Genomic DNA, 18,026 nt, shown 5'->3' on the forward strand with positions numbered 1-18,026 from the left:
ATGGGGGGGGGGGGTAAGAGAGCTTGCTAACTGTTTTGCTAATTATAGTATGGGGAATCTGTAGCATCTACTATAGGCCTTGGGGGGGGGGGGAGTCTGTGTATTTTTGGTAACGTGTATATCTGGAAAAGGGGAGGACGAGAACTGAAAGGTTTAAATTTTTTTGTGATTTCTGGAGGGCAGGAAAAAATTTTTTTGAGCAACTTTTCCATTTTTTGATCTGAGATTTGTAATCTAAATATCAATCATAATCAAAGGGTATAGCTGGAGCAGTCTCTGAGAATGATGTCCATTTTTCTATTGTATTGACTAGCATTAAGAATAACAGTAGCACTTCCCTTATCAGCTCTGGTGATGACTATATTGCTATCTTTGTGCAGTTTCTTGAGGATACTGAGTTGGCAAGATAGATTTTTTTAAGAGGCAAAGATCAAAGAAAGAATGCTGGTGATGTCAAGCCTAATACTGTTACTACTTCTGGAGCTAATTTACTGATACTGCATTTGATGCTGAACATTAGGTATAGTGCAGTACTTGCTTTGGAGTAATGGCAAGATTATGACTGAGACTAAGGGAAATGATGACAGCATCACTAAGCCTTTTTGATAGCATGTTAATTATAGTATGAAGAGGTTGAACTAGAGGTATGTTTAGAATCCAGAAGACTGCTGTACTTTTTGATGTGTTTATTTTTTAATTTTAAGAATTCTTTCTGAGCAGAGGCTCCTAAAATATCAAAGAGACTGGTACAGAGTTCAGTTTTCAGAATAGCTGAGAGGTCCAAATACAATGAGCTGATGAATGAGGCTATGTTGGTAGCAGAGAGGATGGTACTCATAGCAGAGCAAAACTGGCACACTTGTAGATACAGAGGGCCTTTTTTAGATTTGAACTTGACTTTAAATTTCATCCAGTTTGTTAATATTTTTGTATCTTCACATATTTTACAAAAGGCCAACCTGTTTAATCACTGTTGGAAAGTTTATTAAACAGGTTTATTTAAACCTGTTTAATCATCAGCTCACTGCAGTCAGAACTCTCAGCTATTCTGAACACTGAGCTCTGTATCATTCTTCTTTGATATTTCAAAAGCCTCTGCTAGGAAAGAATTCTTAAAAATAATAATAAAAAAAAAACATCAAAAAGTACAACATCCTTCTGGATTCTAAACACATCTCTCTAGGTCAATCTCTTGGTACTGTAGTTAACATGTCATCAAAAAGGCTTAGTGATGCTGCTTGTCAGTGCCGTTAGTCTCAGCCATAATTTTGCTCTTGCTCCAAAGCAAGTACTGGCACTAGACCTAATGTTCAACATCAAATGCGGTATCTATAACTTAGCTCTAGAAATAGCAAATATAAAGGATATGTGTGTTTTTTTTAGGGGAAGGAGATGCTTCACATAGATGCTAATTCTAAAAATAGTCTTTCAGACCTATAGCATATTCTATGTAATACCATGGTCTTTCTTCATTTAACCATATGTGACGGAGTATCCAGAGGTATGGTTTACTAGTCCTGACTTGCCATAAAAATGATCATGGATGTAATTTTTGTATTTTTCAAGACAGGTGTTATCTGATCTAAATTTTTTGCTATTTTTTATTTATGTTAAATAACCTCCTGATAATGTTGTCAATCATATAGACACCAAAACATGTAGAGGAAATACAGCCAGTATAAATTAACCATTTGCATATGAATTAAAATACTGGTTATTTTCAATCAAGCAAATCTACTCGTAGGTGAATTGAAAAAATATTAATAAGATTAATAAATTTATTTATTTTTTTCCTCTTTTCATGTTGTTTATACTATGAAGCACTATTATGAATAATCAATCACACCTAAACCTTTAGATACATATGCATTTAGCTACTTTGCACATACTTAGCTTTCTTCCATATTTCTCTATGTTCTTTCAAGTCACAATGTTGATCCTCCCTCCCCCACCACCAAACCAGAAATTTTCTATATGATTTCTTTTTTTCATGGATCCAGTATATAGTTACTGTGTTTTTGTCTTTGTAGAAAACTGTCACATGCATACTTCCAAAGTTTGCATTTACCAATGTTTTCTACAGAATTTTACTAGTGGATCTCTAAAAATTGTGGTTCACACTTTATGCTTTCAAGCTGTTATACTTTCTCACAAATTTGCCATTTCACTGTTATACTTATTTTTGCCTACTCAGAATTTAATGGTGATTACTTTCTACATTAAAAGTTCTTGCAAGCTCTTGTGTTCTAGACCAGTCTGAAGATGTCAATATCAACAACAACAACAACATGATCAATAAGACACTCTTTTCTTGGACAGTTCATTTGAAAAATAACAAAAACAACTTCAATTCTGAGCCTTAGAAATTCCCTCTCCCACTCTTTTCTTTGGGCAATGGATTACGACTGATTTCTTGTGTAACTCACTCATTTCATCTATCACTATTTTCTTTTTTCTTACTCAGCTAAGGTATTCAAATATGACAATTTACATATTATCATTATTATCTGAGACCTCCAGGGAGTCAAGGACTCATCAAGGGAGGTTATAAATCATCCAAAACCAGCTGTCATACCTTCCCTTAAATTCATTCACTCACATAGATGCACTCACCACCCCCTAAAGGCAAACTATTTCACTCACTCAATGCTCTGTGAGAGAAAAACCTAGCTCTTACCCCCTTCTTGACTGTGAACAAATTCTGGATGCCCCTGCATTCTCTCCTCACCTTCCATATAAAAAAAAATTTCATCAGACAATATCTTATAACACCCATTCAAAAATTTATAGACCTCTATCATATTACTCCTCTTTCTCCTGTTAACCAGAGTCTGCACTCCACATACTTGCAATCTGTCCTCATAATCTAAATCCCATAATCCAGATATAATCTTTGTAACTCATCTTTTCACCCTTTCCACAGCTTCCCTAACCCCTTGGAACCAGGGAGACTAAATCTGCACCCAATACTCCACGTGTGGTCTTATCAAAGTCTTATAAAGAGGCAGAGACTTCATTATCCTTACATGTCAAGGTTCACTTCGACATCGCTATTATCCTCTGAGTTATATTTGCAACTTTTGTCATGTAACCTTTGAACTTCAAATTCCTATCCACCAATATGCCAAGATCCCTTGCCTCCTCAATTATGTTACAAGAAACTTAGGAAGCAAGATCCCTTGCTTCCTCAGTTTCTTGTAACATAACCCCGGAATATAATATGTTGCTGGAACTCTAATTATGGCAAAGTGCATAACTTTATACTAACATTAAACTGACAGTCATTTTCGTTTGACCAAATTTCCAGCATATTCAAATCATTTTGTAAATGTTGAATATCAGTAGCATCCCTGATTGCTGTCTATCTTTGCATCATTGGTAAACAACTGCATATCTGATGTTAGACCCTGTCTAATGTCATTAATGTATAGACTGAACAATAATGGCTTAAGGACTGAACCCTGAAGTACACCACTGATCATCTTAAATCTTAACCCACTGTATACCACTTTTTGATATCTGTCTGTCAACCATCCCCTGATCCAAGTCTAGAGTTTATATTCCAATCTCATATTCTCCAGTTTATGCAACAGCCATGTTATATGATAACTTATACTGCAGTTGCCTGAGAACCCAATTGGTGTCAATCATGTCATTTCAAGAGGAATATTCATAATTTAATCATAACTGTTGATTAAAAAAAAAAAATGAATCCTAACATTAAGGAATAATATCAAGTCAACTTTATACTTTAATTAATATAAATAAACTATCTCTGGAACATTTGACTTGGTTTGGATTCAGTGGAATTATTGCCAAAACAAAGGATATAAATAGAATATATTATGTGTGTTAATTGGAGGCCGACCAACTAATTTTCGTTGTTTTTGCAGGAAGTTGAACCTCTGTATGAGACTGGATTTGGCTTTCATATAAAAAGTGCTTATATACAAGGGATTTGAACCTAGGTCATTTCAAGTGCAGAGCAAATACAGTGACATTCTTCTGGCTGCACTATCGGGGTGTAGACGTTTGACAATGAATAGTATTACATGAAACTTTTTCAGCTATAGTTCTATTATCAGGATTGTTAATAGAACTTCAGCAGTGTTTCACTGGAAAGTCTTCATGGATATCCATAATGCTGATTTCACATTTCAATGGGAAGATTCTTCACAGATTGTGCAAAAATTCTTTTATGGGTTTTCCACTGTCTGTCAATTTTCTTAGCCAGATTCATTTCCTAATTTTTGTTGTATCAATCACAGGTCAACTAAGTCTTTTCATAACATTTGCAACTGTTCACTTTGGAAAATTCAATCTTTCCTGGAATAATAAATTATTGATAAAACATTTGTTAACAAAATCTCTCTAAAACATCACCTTGAATACACATTCTGGCTGCATGTGTATTCAAGGACTCTTACAGGATTCCTGAAAAAGAGAAATTAACAGTAACATAATAAAATGTTAATTTAAATAAAACAAAAAGTCACTAAAAAGCATAATTTTAAACTTACCTCTAGCTCGTGGTATTGATCACATAAGCATTTCCATGTCTCTTCTAAGCATTTTGAAACATGAACCATTAAACCTGGGGATTGTTTAGTTGGCCAACTGAGAGTTGTCACATTAGCAAGTAATATTTCAGCTTTCTGATTGAGGGAAAAAGAAAACAAAACTTTGTTTAAAAATAAAAAGGATCAAAAACAGACCATGAATATTATTTAGAGTCTAATAAAAGGTACTAGTCTCATTATAAATATAATGATTTCATAATTTTGTTACCAAATGGCTTTTTGGTAATAAAATTGGCTTAGCTAATTTGTTACCAAATTGGCTAGGCCTTTCACACGTTTGTATAATTTGAGTCTCAGCTCAGGAATGATACCACAGGAATGGAAGGAATGTATGATAGTTCCATTGTACAAGGGGTGGTGCAAAAACTGATATGTCTAACTACAGACCTATCATTATCTCTGGTAGTGAAGATTTTAGAGAAGTTGGTAAGATCTCACATACAGGAATGGGTAGACAAACAAGCTATGCTCTGCAAGGAGCAGCATGCTCAACATTTGACAGAGTTGCTAAATAAGCATGATATTAACTGCTTGGAAAGAAATCAATGGACGCCCTCATGGGCACGATGCATCATACAATGTGATGTCACGTGTTTGTAGCCTGTAAAAATTGGAGGAATGTAATGTTCCAAAGTCAGTGCAACTGTGTCCGGGTGCAATGGCTGAGAAGAGAACTGACAAGAGTTTGAAAGAGGCTTTATGATAGGATGACATGTTTCAGGCCTATCTGTTCGGCAACTGTTGACAAATTGGGCCATCCCAGGTCAACAATCAGTGACACAATACTGAGATGGAAGTGCAGGAAGTCAACTGCAAGTGCTACCCACAGTGGACAACCCACCACACTCACCAAACATGACCACAGGGTGCTACGAAAGATAATATTTTAAAACGGCCATTTGTCAACCCGATATGTTGAATGCAGATTAAAAACACTAAACAGTATTCATGTTCCAGGAATTGACTGGAACATGAATCTGCACAAAAACATTAACATCCGAGGTACAACATGAATTTCCATAGTAGGACCACAATATGCAAGCTCACATTACCTGAACCAACATGCAGTGTCATCTTCATCTTCAGATCTCTGTTTGTGGTACCATGAACTTTGAGCTCCAAGAAGTATCTGAACATTCTGGACAAAGAGCATGTACAGTGGGATGTGGAAGCTTGGAAAGTTGTGTTATGGAGTAAAGAGTTACATCCTCTACTGAGCAGATAGATGGATGTGGGTGTCTTGGATGCCCTGAATATCTCTTAACAGAATGCATAACCCCTAACTATGAAATTCAGAGATGGCAGTGTGATGGTATGGGTTTTTCATGGTTTGGCCTCAGATCTCTGTTTGTGTTACCATGAACTTTGAGCTCCAAGAGGTATCTGAACATTCTGGACAATGCAATGCTTCCTCATTCATCATTATCATACGTATCAAAGATTTAGGCCTAGCATGGCCTGTTCCGGCCTTAGAAGTCATCGTTGAATCGTTTAAGAGGACGTCCTGGTTTTCTTTTTCCTAATGGCTTGTACTTTAAGACTTGTTTTGGTAATCTTTCTGTTTGGCAATTTCTACTTTGTGATATTTCTATGGAAATGACCACTGTATCTTTCAGCAAGTCAATGCGCCATTTCATAAGGCTGCTGCTGCTGTAACTGTGGGGTTTGTGGACATAAACATCACCACAGTTGATGGCCTCCACATCTGCCCCACAACAGTCCAGGACCTCATTACATGCCAGCAGTTAAAATGGTCCCAAATTTCCACTGATCAATATCGTATGTGAAAAGTATGTCCCATAGATTGCTGCCATAGCAGCAAAAGGAGGTCATACATCTTATTAAGATGGGCACCATGGCTATTTGTTCCTCACACTATGGTGTCTGTTGACTTCTTTCCTCTCAGATACAGGCCGAGTAGAGAAGTATACTAGAATAGCATGAAATGTAAAGAATTTGTGTCGGTTTTTGCTGATATCATTAATCAAGAATTAGTTAAGGAAATCAAAGACTCCAGTAGAGTGAGTCTCCTTTTAGATGCTTCTACAGATATTTCATATGAGGAACTTGTTCTTGAGATACATAGACAGAAATCAGAAACTGAAAGAGACATTTGTTTCCATAATTCCTCTTCAAAACTCAACAACTTCTGGGTACTTTAATATACTAGAGAGTGAAACAAGTAAGTTATTCTTGCCATGAAAGATTGGTAATTGGTTAGTAAGCATTGGAACAGATGAACAAGAAACATGTTAGAAAAAAAAAAAATGGACTAGTAGCATAATTAAACAGAAATGTGTTAGAGCTTATATCAACACATTGTACTGCACATAATTTGAATCTAGCTGTTTTAAAGTTGATTAAAGATGTTCCCTTTGTTGCTAAAAATGAAACAGTAGTAAAACAATTATATATTTTACCAATTCACAAAAAAAAAAAAAAAAAGACTGAAAGAATTGGTAAAAGAAGCAGCCATGTTACAAACAAAAATCCTGCATTTCAAGTATCTGCATTCAGTAAGATATTATTCAGTAAGAGGGGGGGGGGAGCACTGACTGCACGTGTTAACAACTATTCTGCTGCAGTGGTAATGCATTTAAAGGAAATTGGCAATGGAAAAGGGGATTTTCAGAGGGAAAACTTACTAATAAGTCAAACAAAATACCATGTGGATGAACAAAAATACCCTGAACAAACAAAATACCCTGAATGAACTAAAGGAAATTAGAGAAGCTCTACGACCTTTTGAGAGGAAATTTTTAAATTACATAATAATATAGGAGAATTATCATGTTGGAGGTTTAATGGAGTATTACGGCACTGGGAAAGGATTCATCATCATCATTTATTTATAATTTTACAATTATAAATAGGGAAACCAATAAAAACAAATAAGTAATCTGTGTACACTAAGATAGGACTTTGAGGTTGTTATAACGTGAAGGAAAACCAGGCTTCTCTTGTCATATGCTAATTGATGGATCTCTGATGCAGAGAGTTGGAGGGGAAATAGGGAGAATATTGCTGATGTATTTCCAATATGGAGTTCCGGGTCTGCCTCTTTTTCTTTTTCCATCTGCAGGAGCGTAGAGGATCAGAGAATCAAAGGGTAGAGAGGATGGATGTCTAAGTTGATGGCCGAGCCATTTTATTTGGTTTCTTTGAACAGTGCTGACTATATTCATCTAATATAGTAGAGTTGGGAATGTGGCCTTCCCAGGAGTAATCCAGGATATTTCTTAGACAAATAATTCCAAAGCTATTTATAATATTGATCACTGCTTTTGTTGAGATGTTCCAGGTCTGGGAGCCATGCAGAAAGATAGACTGGCTGGTGCACCGTAAAGACGAATCTTCGTCTTCTTTGAGATGAGGCTCGACTTCCATACTTTATTAAGACTTCTGTGGAACTGCAGTGCTTTCTGTTTTGTTGTTTTAATGTCTGTTAAGAAATCTGAGATGTGTGATACAAGGTATACAAAGTCCTCTACTTCTTCAAGGTGATCATTTTGATTTATATATATGTGCCCATCTAACTGATGTTTTAATATCTTTGTTTTTTGGGAGTTTATTTTTAGTGCAAATATTTCTGTGATTCTCCTAAGGTTGTTGAAGTGGTTTGGGGCATCTGTAATGTTGGAGTCAATAAGAACTATATCACCTACATAGCTCAGGTCTTAAAGGTGCATCTGGATATATGGGTCTTTGATAAGGATTTCAGATTTAACTTGCATTAATTTAAAAATATAGTCAATCACTATGATAAAGAGATATGGGGCCAGAGTAGCTCCCTGTAGGACTCCTGTGGTGATGGGAAAAATATCTGTTTTATATCTGTTAACTAGTACCGTGGCTTGATATCCCTGGTAGGGTGTCTTGATTGCCCTGATAAGTTTAGGTGGAATGCCATAAAGTTTGAGCGTTTCCCATAGTCGTTCCCTGTCAACAGAATCAAATGCTTTAGTAAAGTCAATGAAGTTCAAAAGCAATGGTAGATTCTTGTCCTTTGAACTTTCCATATGGGCAAGGATTAAAAAATTAAATTTTAATGCTGCTGGTATTTCGTCTCAGTCACTAAGACATCTTCAGAGAATACAAATAACACTTGTAACACACACACAAAGACAACACAATACTTAATGAAGCACGTGGGTAACTCTAAGGTCATATCTAGGTTGTGTGCCCTCTATGGGCGTTTGTGGCTTATTGGGACCTCTGATGATTATTGTTTCCCAAATATGTTTTTCCTTCTAATATCGTAGATCACTTTTCCTTTGCCATCAATTCTAGTTATTTTTCTTGGAAGAACAAAATTTACAAACAGATAACCGCTATGGATTCCTGCCCCCTCATCTCCTTGCCAATTTTTACATGGAAAATTTTGAAAAACGAGCTTTGGATTCAGCCCCTCTCAAGCCTTCTATCTGGCTAAGGTACGTAGATGATGTGTTCTCTATTTGGCCTCATGGCCCATACACATTAGATTCCCTCAGTCACCTCAATAGTCTACATCCACCCTTCCTAGACACCTTAGTAACACGCCTTCCGAATGGTAACCTCTCCTTCAGTGTATATAGAAAACCACTCGCCCAGGTAGATACAACCACAAACTTTCCCACCACCCATCTCAACAATATGGCATCATTAAAACTCTAACCAACAGCGCCTACAATCTTTGTTCCAGTGAAACCTCTCATTCAACTGAACTCAACCATATACACAACACTTTCCTATCCAATGGTTACAGTGATTAGAATTAAAAACATAATCAGTTCCTCCTCATTCCTCAGCCATCGCTTCAGAAGGCATTCAGAAATGCCATCACCATCCTCTACATCTGTGGCACATTTGTTTCCAAAGTCAATGTTTTTCTTTTCTCGCTAGCTGTAGAAGAATCAGACTTGCTTCTTTTGGACGACATTATTATTTTTTGTGTGATTTTGTAGACTATAAAAATCATGTATGAATGGAGACCGTGCGAAACACGTCAGTGCTTGTTCACAGCATGTGCGACACTGGTGAATGCAGTCGGCGTGAAAAGATACGACTAATGGTGAGGCGTGACGGGAATACGTACACATAAGAAACTGCGTAAGTCGGGGTATTACTGTGTTTTGTCTTAGTCACTGAGATATCTCAGGGAGTACAGTTAACACTTGTAATGCACACACAAAGACAACACAATACAGTACTGAATGAAACACGTGGGTGACTCTAAATACAAAATATTAATATGAAAATAATATAAATTTTTTTTTTGCAAAAAGTACAACCTCTACACAGCTTTTAAGCCCCACCGGAAACTTGCTACCCTTATCCGTTCTACCAAAGATCGGCTTCCTCATCTCTCGGTGCCTGGAGCATACAAAGTATCCTGTTCCTGCAAGTTAGCTAACTTTGGACAGACAGGTAGCTTAGTCATGATCTGGTTAGAAGAACACAAATCTTACATATATAACCATGACTATGGTCAATCCAGCCTTGAAGACCATGTATTGGATACAATTCACAACATCTCCTCAAAAAAAACCCACCATGTTCCACCATAGTAAATTCAAAAAAGAAAGACTGTTTTTGGAATCTGCAGCAGCACTCACAAGTCAACCTAACTTAAACAAATATGGATGCATTAAACTTCACAAAATTTGGGAAACAATAATTGCCAGAGGTCCCAGTTAACATCCTAGGCTGCCTACAAATGCCCATAAAGGGCATTTAATAGAACTTTAGAGTATTGTTAGAGTATGGTTAAGTATTGTGTTGTCTTTGTGCATGTGTTACAAGTGTTGTTTGTACTCCTTGAAGATGTCTCAGTGACTGAGACAAAATATTAGAAGCATTAAAATTAGTTTTTAATCTTTTCCTAGTGCTGTCAACACTCCATTATATCTCCAACATGTCCTCCCAGCACTTAAGCCTTAACATGGAGTGTAGGAGTATAATGGTATTCAGAGAATGTATACAGAATTTTTCAAATGTTGAAAGAAAAACAATAATAGATGAAGGAATAATGTATTTGATAAAAAGATTTAGTGAAATGAATCAGAAAAATGCCAAAGCTATTTCAGTATTTGATACATTTACCTGGCCTGAAGATCTGGAAGATTTTGGGAAAGAAGATATCACGATTTTGGGTAAACATTTCAGGAAATATTTTGATGATAATGAAGAAGCAGTTTCAACAAATTTGGTAAAAGAGTAGTAAGAGTTTAAAGTTTTAAGGAAACATTTAAACATGCAAGACCTTTTTCAAAAGAACAATGAATAATAAGGACAGGTTTCCACTTTTCTCAAGGCTGCTTGAAATCATAGCCATTATACCAGCAAGTATGTCACCATGTGAAGAAGGTTTTAGTGAAATAGAAATAAAAATAAAAAGGAAGTTTAGATCATCAAAATTCCTCCACCCTGCATGACATTGATGATGCATACGAATTACCCTTCTTTGCAAGATTTTGCTTCAGATAAGTCAGTTGTTAAGTGGAATTTTTCAACCAAGAAAAGATGCACTGGAGGCCCTTATGTAAATGAGCTGTGTTATGGCATACATTTTAAACCCACATTAAAAGAAAAGATATTTCTGTATAATTATATGTAATGCGTAGTATGAAATAAAGAATGTATTACTTTGTTTTGTCATTGATCATAATTTTAGTTTTTTTTAAGTATCACTTATAACAATATTTATATAAAGCAGCCCAATATCTTAGGTGAGTAAAAGTTTTTTGTGGTTAGTGAATTTAAGTTGTAGTACTGTCTATACACATATGCCAAGAGCATCAGAAAAAAACATGAATTCATGAAAAGAATAATAGTAATGTTGTATGTAGAGACAAGGCTATCTGATGTGGAGTTGAGGTTAATGGAATGAAATATATAATGGAGTGTTGTCATGGACCTGGCAGTTCAGATAGCAGGAATGAACAAAATCATCATCATCATCATGCGTATCAAGGATTTAGGCCTAGCATGGCCTGTTCCGGCCTTAGAAGTCATCGTTGAATCGTTTAAGAGGACGTCCTGGTTTTCTTTTTCCTAATGGCTTGTACTTTAAGGCTTGTTTTGGTAATCTTTCTGTTTTCATTCTTTGAACATGTTCCATCCATTTATGTTTATATTTTTAAATTTTTTCTATTACTGGTTCTTTGTTTAATTCTTTCATAATATCTTCGTTTCTTTTGTGATCAAATAGGGTATACTTTGCAGTTTTTCTCATAAACTTCATTTCTGCTGTTGTTTATCTTTGTTTGTCTTTTTGTTTTATTGTCCAGATTTCACTTCCATACATTAAGACTGGTAGGGCTAATGGATTGTATACTTTTAGCCTGGTTTGTTTTTGAACTAGGTTTGGTTTAAATATAGATTTAATTACACCTGTTATTTTTAAATATTTTGCAATTTTTACGTTTATATCTTTTTCATATGTGATCGTACATCCTAGGTAGTTAAATGAATTCACCTGTTCTAAGATCTTGTTATCTATTACTATTTTAGTTCTTGTTGGATATTGTCCTTTAAAGGCCATAGTTTTTGATTTTTCTGTTGATATTATCATGCCATAATCTTTGGATATTTCATTTAGATCTAAAATAGCATTCTGTAAGTTATCTTCAGAATTTGTAATTATTATTTGGTCGTCAGCAAAGAGGAGAGTGTTTAAGTTAACTTTAGGAGAAAGTTTAATTCCTCGATGTAAATTTTTATTCCATTTTATTATTATTTCATTTAAGTAGATATTAAAAAGAGTTGCTGAGAGGGGACATCCCTGTCGGACCCCTTGGTTTATCTCTCTCGTATATGATAGCTCGTGATTTAATCTTATTTGTATTTGATTATTTTCATATATACTTGTGATAGCTTTTAGGATATTATTTGGTATTTGTCTTTCTTTTAATATGTCAAATTTTAACTTTGTCAAATGCTTTTTCAAAGTCAATAAATGCAATATGTGTTTGTAAATTATATTCTCTTCTTTTCTCTATTATTAATTTTAGGCAAAAGGCCGGGTCTATACATGATCGTCCTTTTCGAAATCCATTCTGTACTTCTAGAATAAAGTTTTCGGAATATTTCATTAGTTTGTTATTTAAGATTCTGCTATATATTTTGTAACAGGAATTTACTATACTGATACCTCTATAAGTTTTTAGGGTCATCTCTATTACCTTTCTTAAAGATAGGAATCACAATTGCTTTTTTCCATTCTATTGGGGGGATACCAGTTGAGTAAATTTTATTTAAAAATAATAAGAGTCTTTCTTTGAATCTTGTTCCTGCATATTTATATAGTTCTGAACCTAGTTTATCTTCTCCAGGTGATTTTCCATTTCTTGTTTCTTTCAAGCTGATTTCTAAGTCTTCTTCAGTTATTTCCTTTTCATTTTCGTTAATTGTTTGCCAGTTGTCTTTTTTAAAATATTTGTCTGTCCACAGTTCTGTGTAGCAATTTAGAAATTCTTCTAATTTCAATTCAGTGTTTAATTTTATGTTTTCGTTGGTATCTGCATTTAAGTGTTTCAAAATCTTATATACATTGGGTCTTATTTTATATAAATCATGTTCTAAATTAGAAACAAATTTATTCCATGATTCTCTATGTCTTTTTCTGACTTCTGTTTTAGCTATGGCTCTTATTCTTTTATATTCTATTTCATCTTCTAATCTTTTACTGCTTAACCATTTGTGATAGGCTTCTTTTTTCTTTTTGATTATTTCTTTGATTGTATCATCCCAGATCTTCAGTTTTTTCCTTTTATTGAATTTTTTAGTCTTTCCTAAGCTTTCATTTGCTCCTGCATTTAGTATCATTTTTATATTAAGCCATTCTATTTCTATTTCTTCATTTTGTTTTATTTTATCTAGATATTGGTTAATTCTTTGTTCATATAGCCATTGGACATTTGTGTCATTCAATAGTCTAGTTTTATAAACAAATGTTTCAAATTTTTCTTTCTGTTCTTGTTACTTGTTGCCATTTAGGTGGTAATCTTAATTTTATTTTAACAAGTGGTCACTGCTTATTTCATATCTTCTGTGAACTCTAACATCTAGTGAAAATTTTGATGTCTTTTCATTTAATATGAAGTAATCTAATATTGATTTCCATCCTCTTGCTGTCCAAGTATATTTATGTATGTCTTTATGTTTTAGAGGAAAGATAAGAATCAATTTGATTTGATTATGCAATCAAAGAATGTGACTGACTATGTCACACTTGTCCCCAAGTTGGGGGACAGTGACATTCTTTCTCCAGCTCAAGATATTTTACAGAGAATAGTGGGAGATCAGGGGAGAACCAGAGGTCATCCCTGGAAACCGTATAAAGAGGGTGTGAGTAGGGGAGTTGCCAATATGAGATATCAGGATGTATGCTAAAGGAATGTTGAGATGAATTGGACTGACACTTGACTTATTTTTATAACTTGAGTCTCAGCTCAGAATAGGTCCCACAGGAATAGAAGGAATGTATGATAGTTCTGTTGTTCAAGAGTAGCGAAAAAAACTGATGTGTCTAACTACTGACCTATCAGCATCTCTGGAATGGTGGTGAAGATTTTTAGAGAAGTTGGCACCAATTCACATACAAGCTACATTTTGCAAAAACAGCATGTGTTTACTAAAGAGAGATCATATTTTAGCAATTTGTTTGCATTTTATAATGTTATGACTTAGTTGGATAAAAGGAATGAATACATTATTATACAGACAATGCTATAAATCCCTCATAATACCTCATACTCTGTCATGGTGATGCCACATTCAACATGTATGTAAATAATAAATAATTAAATCTGCTTATGCCTGTTATTCCCAAAGAAGTAATTAAGACTGTTTGGTCCTATCTAAATTTTGGAGACTAAGGATAGTCAATCTGCCTAATACTTAGCTAGTCCAATACTATCTATGATTTCAACATGAATTTGTAGTGGAAAATCTTCCAACAGATCTGGAAGATTGTCCAGCAAAAAAGAATGTTGTGTCCAGGTACAGAATCTATCTAGGATACCTGAATTTACCCACAAATACATAAAGTTGAGGAATAAAGCATGAATTCTCTGGAAAATAAGATTCAGCAGAATTAAATGAGAAAATAATTTTCATTATATACTACAAATCATAAGTAAGTAGAATACATTTAACTTACTCATGAATATTATTAGCAGACCTTGTGCTTCATTTAATAAATAACTATCAATTAAATTACTGAACTTTGAGAGCATATTTGATTAATTTATAAATTTTATACCTTTATATCAGAATAAGTAATAAGAAGATATGGAATTATGTTCCAAGCACTAAGAAGGTTTCTCTGCCTATTTTCTGCCCAAGCTATTAAATGGCATACGGAACAGTGAAGATAAGATGCAGCTGAAATAAAGGGAAAATAGAGAAAGTGGTGAGACAAATAAAATGTATTAGAATTACTGAAATAGTCTTTAACAAATTGATAAACAGGTGTTCCCCCAATAATCTTTCAATTAGCTTATCAATTTTGGAAATAAACTTGCTTTGCAGCTAACTGAGGTTAAATTAACTGAATGTGCAATGAGTTGTTATTTTGCCTCTCATTTTTACACAAATGTTGTAGAGGAGTTCCATCAGACGTATCCCTATTCTGTTGTTCCTCAAAATTCAACAATTATGAAATTAATCAAATGCTTTCGGGAATCTGGATCAGATGCGGGCAAATAACAGCATGGAAGACTTCCATTTTGACTGAGGCTAAAGTGACTGGGGTATGCGATGTGTTGCAAAGTTCACCTTCAAAGAGTCTTAGAAAACTCTCTGTACAAACAGGTAGGTCATATGGTAGTACTTGGAGAACCACCAAACAAAGCTTTCTCTGAAATCAGTGTGATGTGCAGTCATGCCATCACATTGTCAGACCTATTTTCTTTGAGAGAGCATTGAACAGTGTGCACTGTACCAGGACATCACCATCCAGTTCATGGCTCTCCTTGAGATTGAAGAATATGATTGCTGTTTTCAGCAGGGTGGTGCCACTTGCCATACATCAAATAAAACAATGCAATTTTTGCAAGAGTTTTTTTAGTGACAAACTGTTTTCAAAAAGGCTTTGGCCTCCAAGGTCGCCAGATTTGTCACCTCCAGATTTCTTTTTATGGGATGACCTGAAAGGTAAAGTGTATAAAAAATAATCCTCACACAATTGATGAACACCAATGAAGCATTAGAACAGTCAGTTATTCCATGATTCAAAGAGATGCCTCCAATTTGGTAAAAAGATCACAAGCCTATGTTCAAGAATGAAGTGGCCATTTTGAACATTTGCTTTAGTAATGTTATTTGTTTATGCCTTTATAAAGATATGGTTATAAGCTTTGTTTTGTAGCAATTTAGTTCTATAAAGTTTGGCACTAATATTGAAAAATTCAAATTTATTTTATGGTGTGTGTGACTTTTGGATCACCCTGTAGTAGTATCTATAAAAACTGAAATTGTTATCTCATGTAAATCTCATAGGAAGTTCCAAAATTTAAACCTCATATTAAAAAATGAGATAAAATGATGATCTTAACTATAAGTAAATTATCTCATTATCATTATTTTCAATTAAATAACATATCAGAGACTGGTAAAGGACGAATTCTGTTCATAATTTCAGGACAAACTAAATGTCCAAAAAATTTATTAAGGATTTTTTCTCCCTTACTAAATTCCTTTTCTCACTTATTTTTGATACAAACTGATTTAGCAGGTGACAAATGTGGTATGAAATTGGAAGTGATCACTATTTAGTCTTGAGCAGGATAAAATTGCATTTCATATTGAAAAGAATAACATGTAAGAAAGTTTTAAAGCGAATAAAAGTTGAGCAGCTCTCAGATGTGAACTGTAGACTAAAATACACAAAGATTATTGAAGAAAAAATGAAAGAGTTTGAGAACAGGAACCAAACCTTGGAGATTCAGTGGCAAACTCTGAAGAAAACATTGATTGATTCTGCCAGAGAGGCATGTGGTGAGGTTGTGTGCAAGGATAAAAAAATCAGAACTCCCTGGTGGACACAGGAAGTTAAAGAGGCAGTGAAGGAAAAGAAGAAAGCATACCAAAAGTTCCTGGCAAATAAGTCAGCTTTTGCTCTTAGAGAATATAGAGACAAATGCAAGAATGCTAAACACTGTGTAAAACTAGCTAAACAAAAGTCATGGGAGGACTTAGACAAGAATATAGAAAATAAATATCAAGAAGGTGGCAAAATATTCTGGAGGTTGTTGAAGAAACTTAATAATGGAGGAAAGAGTGCTGTAAAAGGAATTAGAGATGATAAAGGTGACATGAAAACGGGAGAAAAAGATATCCTTGAAGTATGGAGTAATTACTTTGAAAAACTGCTAAATGAAACAAGCAGTGATGACAGCACAGTGGTAAAAAACACTGACCAGGCATGCAGTCAGGAATACATATCCATACTTGAAGTAGAAAAAGCCATCAAAGGCTTGAAATGTGGAAAGGCAGCAGGAGTAGATGATATTCGACCAGAAATGCTGAAGTATGGTGGTATAAGAGTATTACAGTGGCTGCACTGCATAGTTCAGAAAGCCTGGACAGAGGGACGAATTCCCGATGATTGGAGTAGAGCTCTCATAGTACCCATATATAAAAAGGGAAATAAAACTGAATGTGAGAATTACAGAGGTATTTCTCTACTGAGTGTTCCTGGCAAGATCTATGCAAGTATACTTGAGAAACGGTTGAGAAGAATTGTGGAAGAAAAGCTTGGTGAAGAACAAGCTGGATTCAGGCCAAATAGAGGCTGTCAGGATCAGATCTTCACTTTACGACAAATAGTCGAGAAAGCATGGGAATATAACAAAGATCTGTATTTAAGTTTTGTCGATCTGGAAAAGGCATATGACAAGGTGCCAAGAGAGAAGCTATTCAATACGCTGCAGTTATATGGTGTGAATGGGGCATTATACCAAGCAATACTTAGTCTTTATTTGAGTTGTAAGTCAGCAGTCAGAATTGAAGGAAGTACAGGAAGATGGTTTAATGTTAAATCTGGTGTGAGACAAGGATGTACATTATCCCCTCTGTTATTCATTATCTATATGGATCACATTATGAAGGAAAGTGGTATTAAACATGATATCAAAATTGGAGATGTTAATGTCAGCTCTTTGCTTTATGCAGATGATGTTATACTTCTAAATAAATCTGCTACAAGTCTGCAAGATTCTCTGACTAAATTGAATAGCTGTTGTAATAGATATGGTATGAAGGTCAGCAATAAAAAGACAAAGACAATGAAAATAGGCAGAATCATTGAAAATGTCAACTGTGTTGTGAATGGAGAACCTGTGGAACAAGTAAAACATTTCAGCTATTTAGGCACGATTTTTACTGAAGATGGTAAATTAAATATAGAAATAGACAACAGAATCAGCAAAGCTGGTATGGTGGGAAGTCAATTGAATAAAT

At 34.7% G+C, this 18,026-nt stretch overlaps 1 protein-coding gene across 1 annotated transcript in view; it reads right to left on the reverse strand.

Annotated features, from left to right (window-relative positions):
- The window catches only part of LOC150092367 (uncharacterized), a 151,161-nt gene that overhangs the window by 57,400 nt on the left and 75,735 nt on the right, over positions 1 to 18,026 (reverse strand). Inside the window, exons 6-7 of the mRNA XM_090414852.1 lie at positions 14,827 to 14,948; positions 4,521 to 4,655 (exon numbers count right to left, since the gene is read on the reverse strand). Of these exons, the coding sequence (XP_090270978.1) occupies positions 4,521 to 4,655; positions 14,827 to 14,948 (257 nt within the window). The remainder of the gene's footprint in view (positions 1 to 4,520; positions 4,656 to 14,826; positions 14,949 to 18,026) is intronic.

The sequence above is a fragment of the Typopeltis vanoorti genome, chromosome 26, assembly GCF_054136105.1.
Source record: "Typopeltis vanoorti isolate ZY-2024b chromosome 26, IOZ_Tvanoo_1.0, whole genome shotgun sequence".
NCBI classification, from domain to species: Eukaryota; Metazoa; Arthropoda; class Arachnida; order Uropygi; family Thelyphonidae; genus Typopeltis; species Typopeltis vanoorti.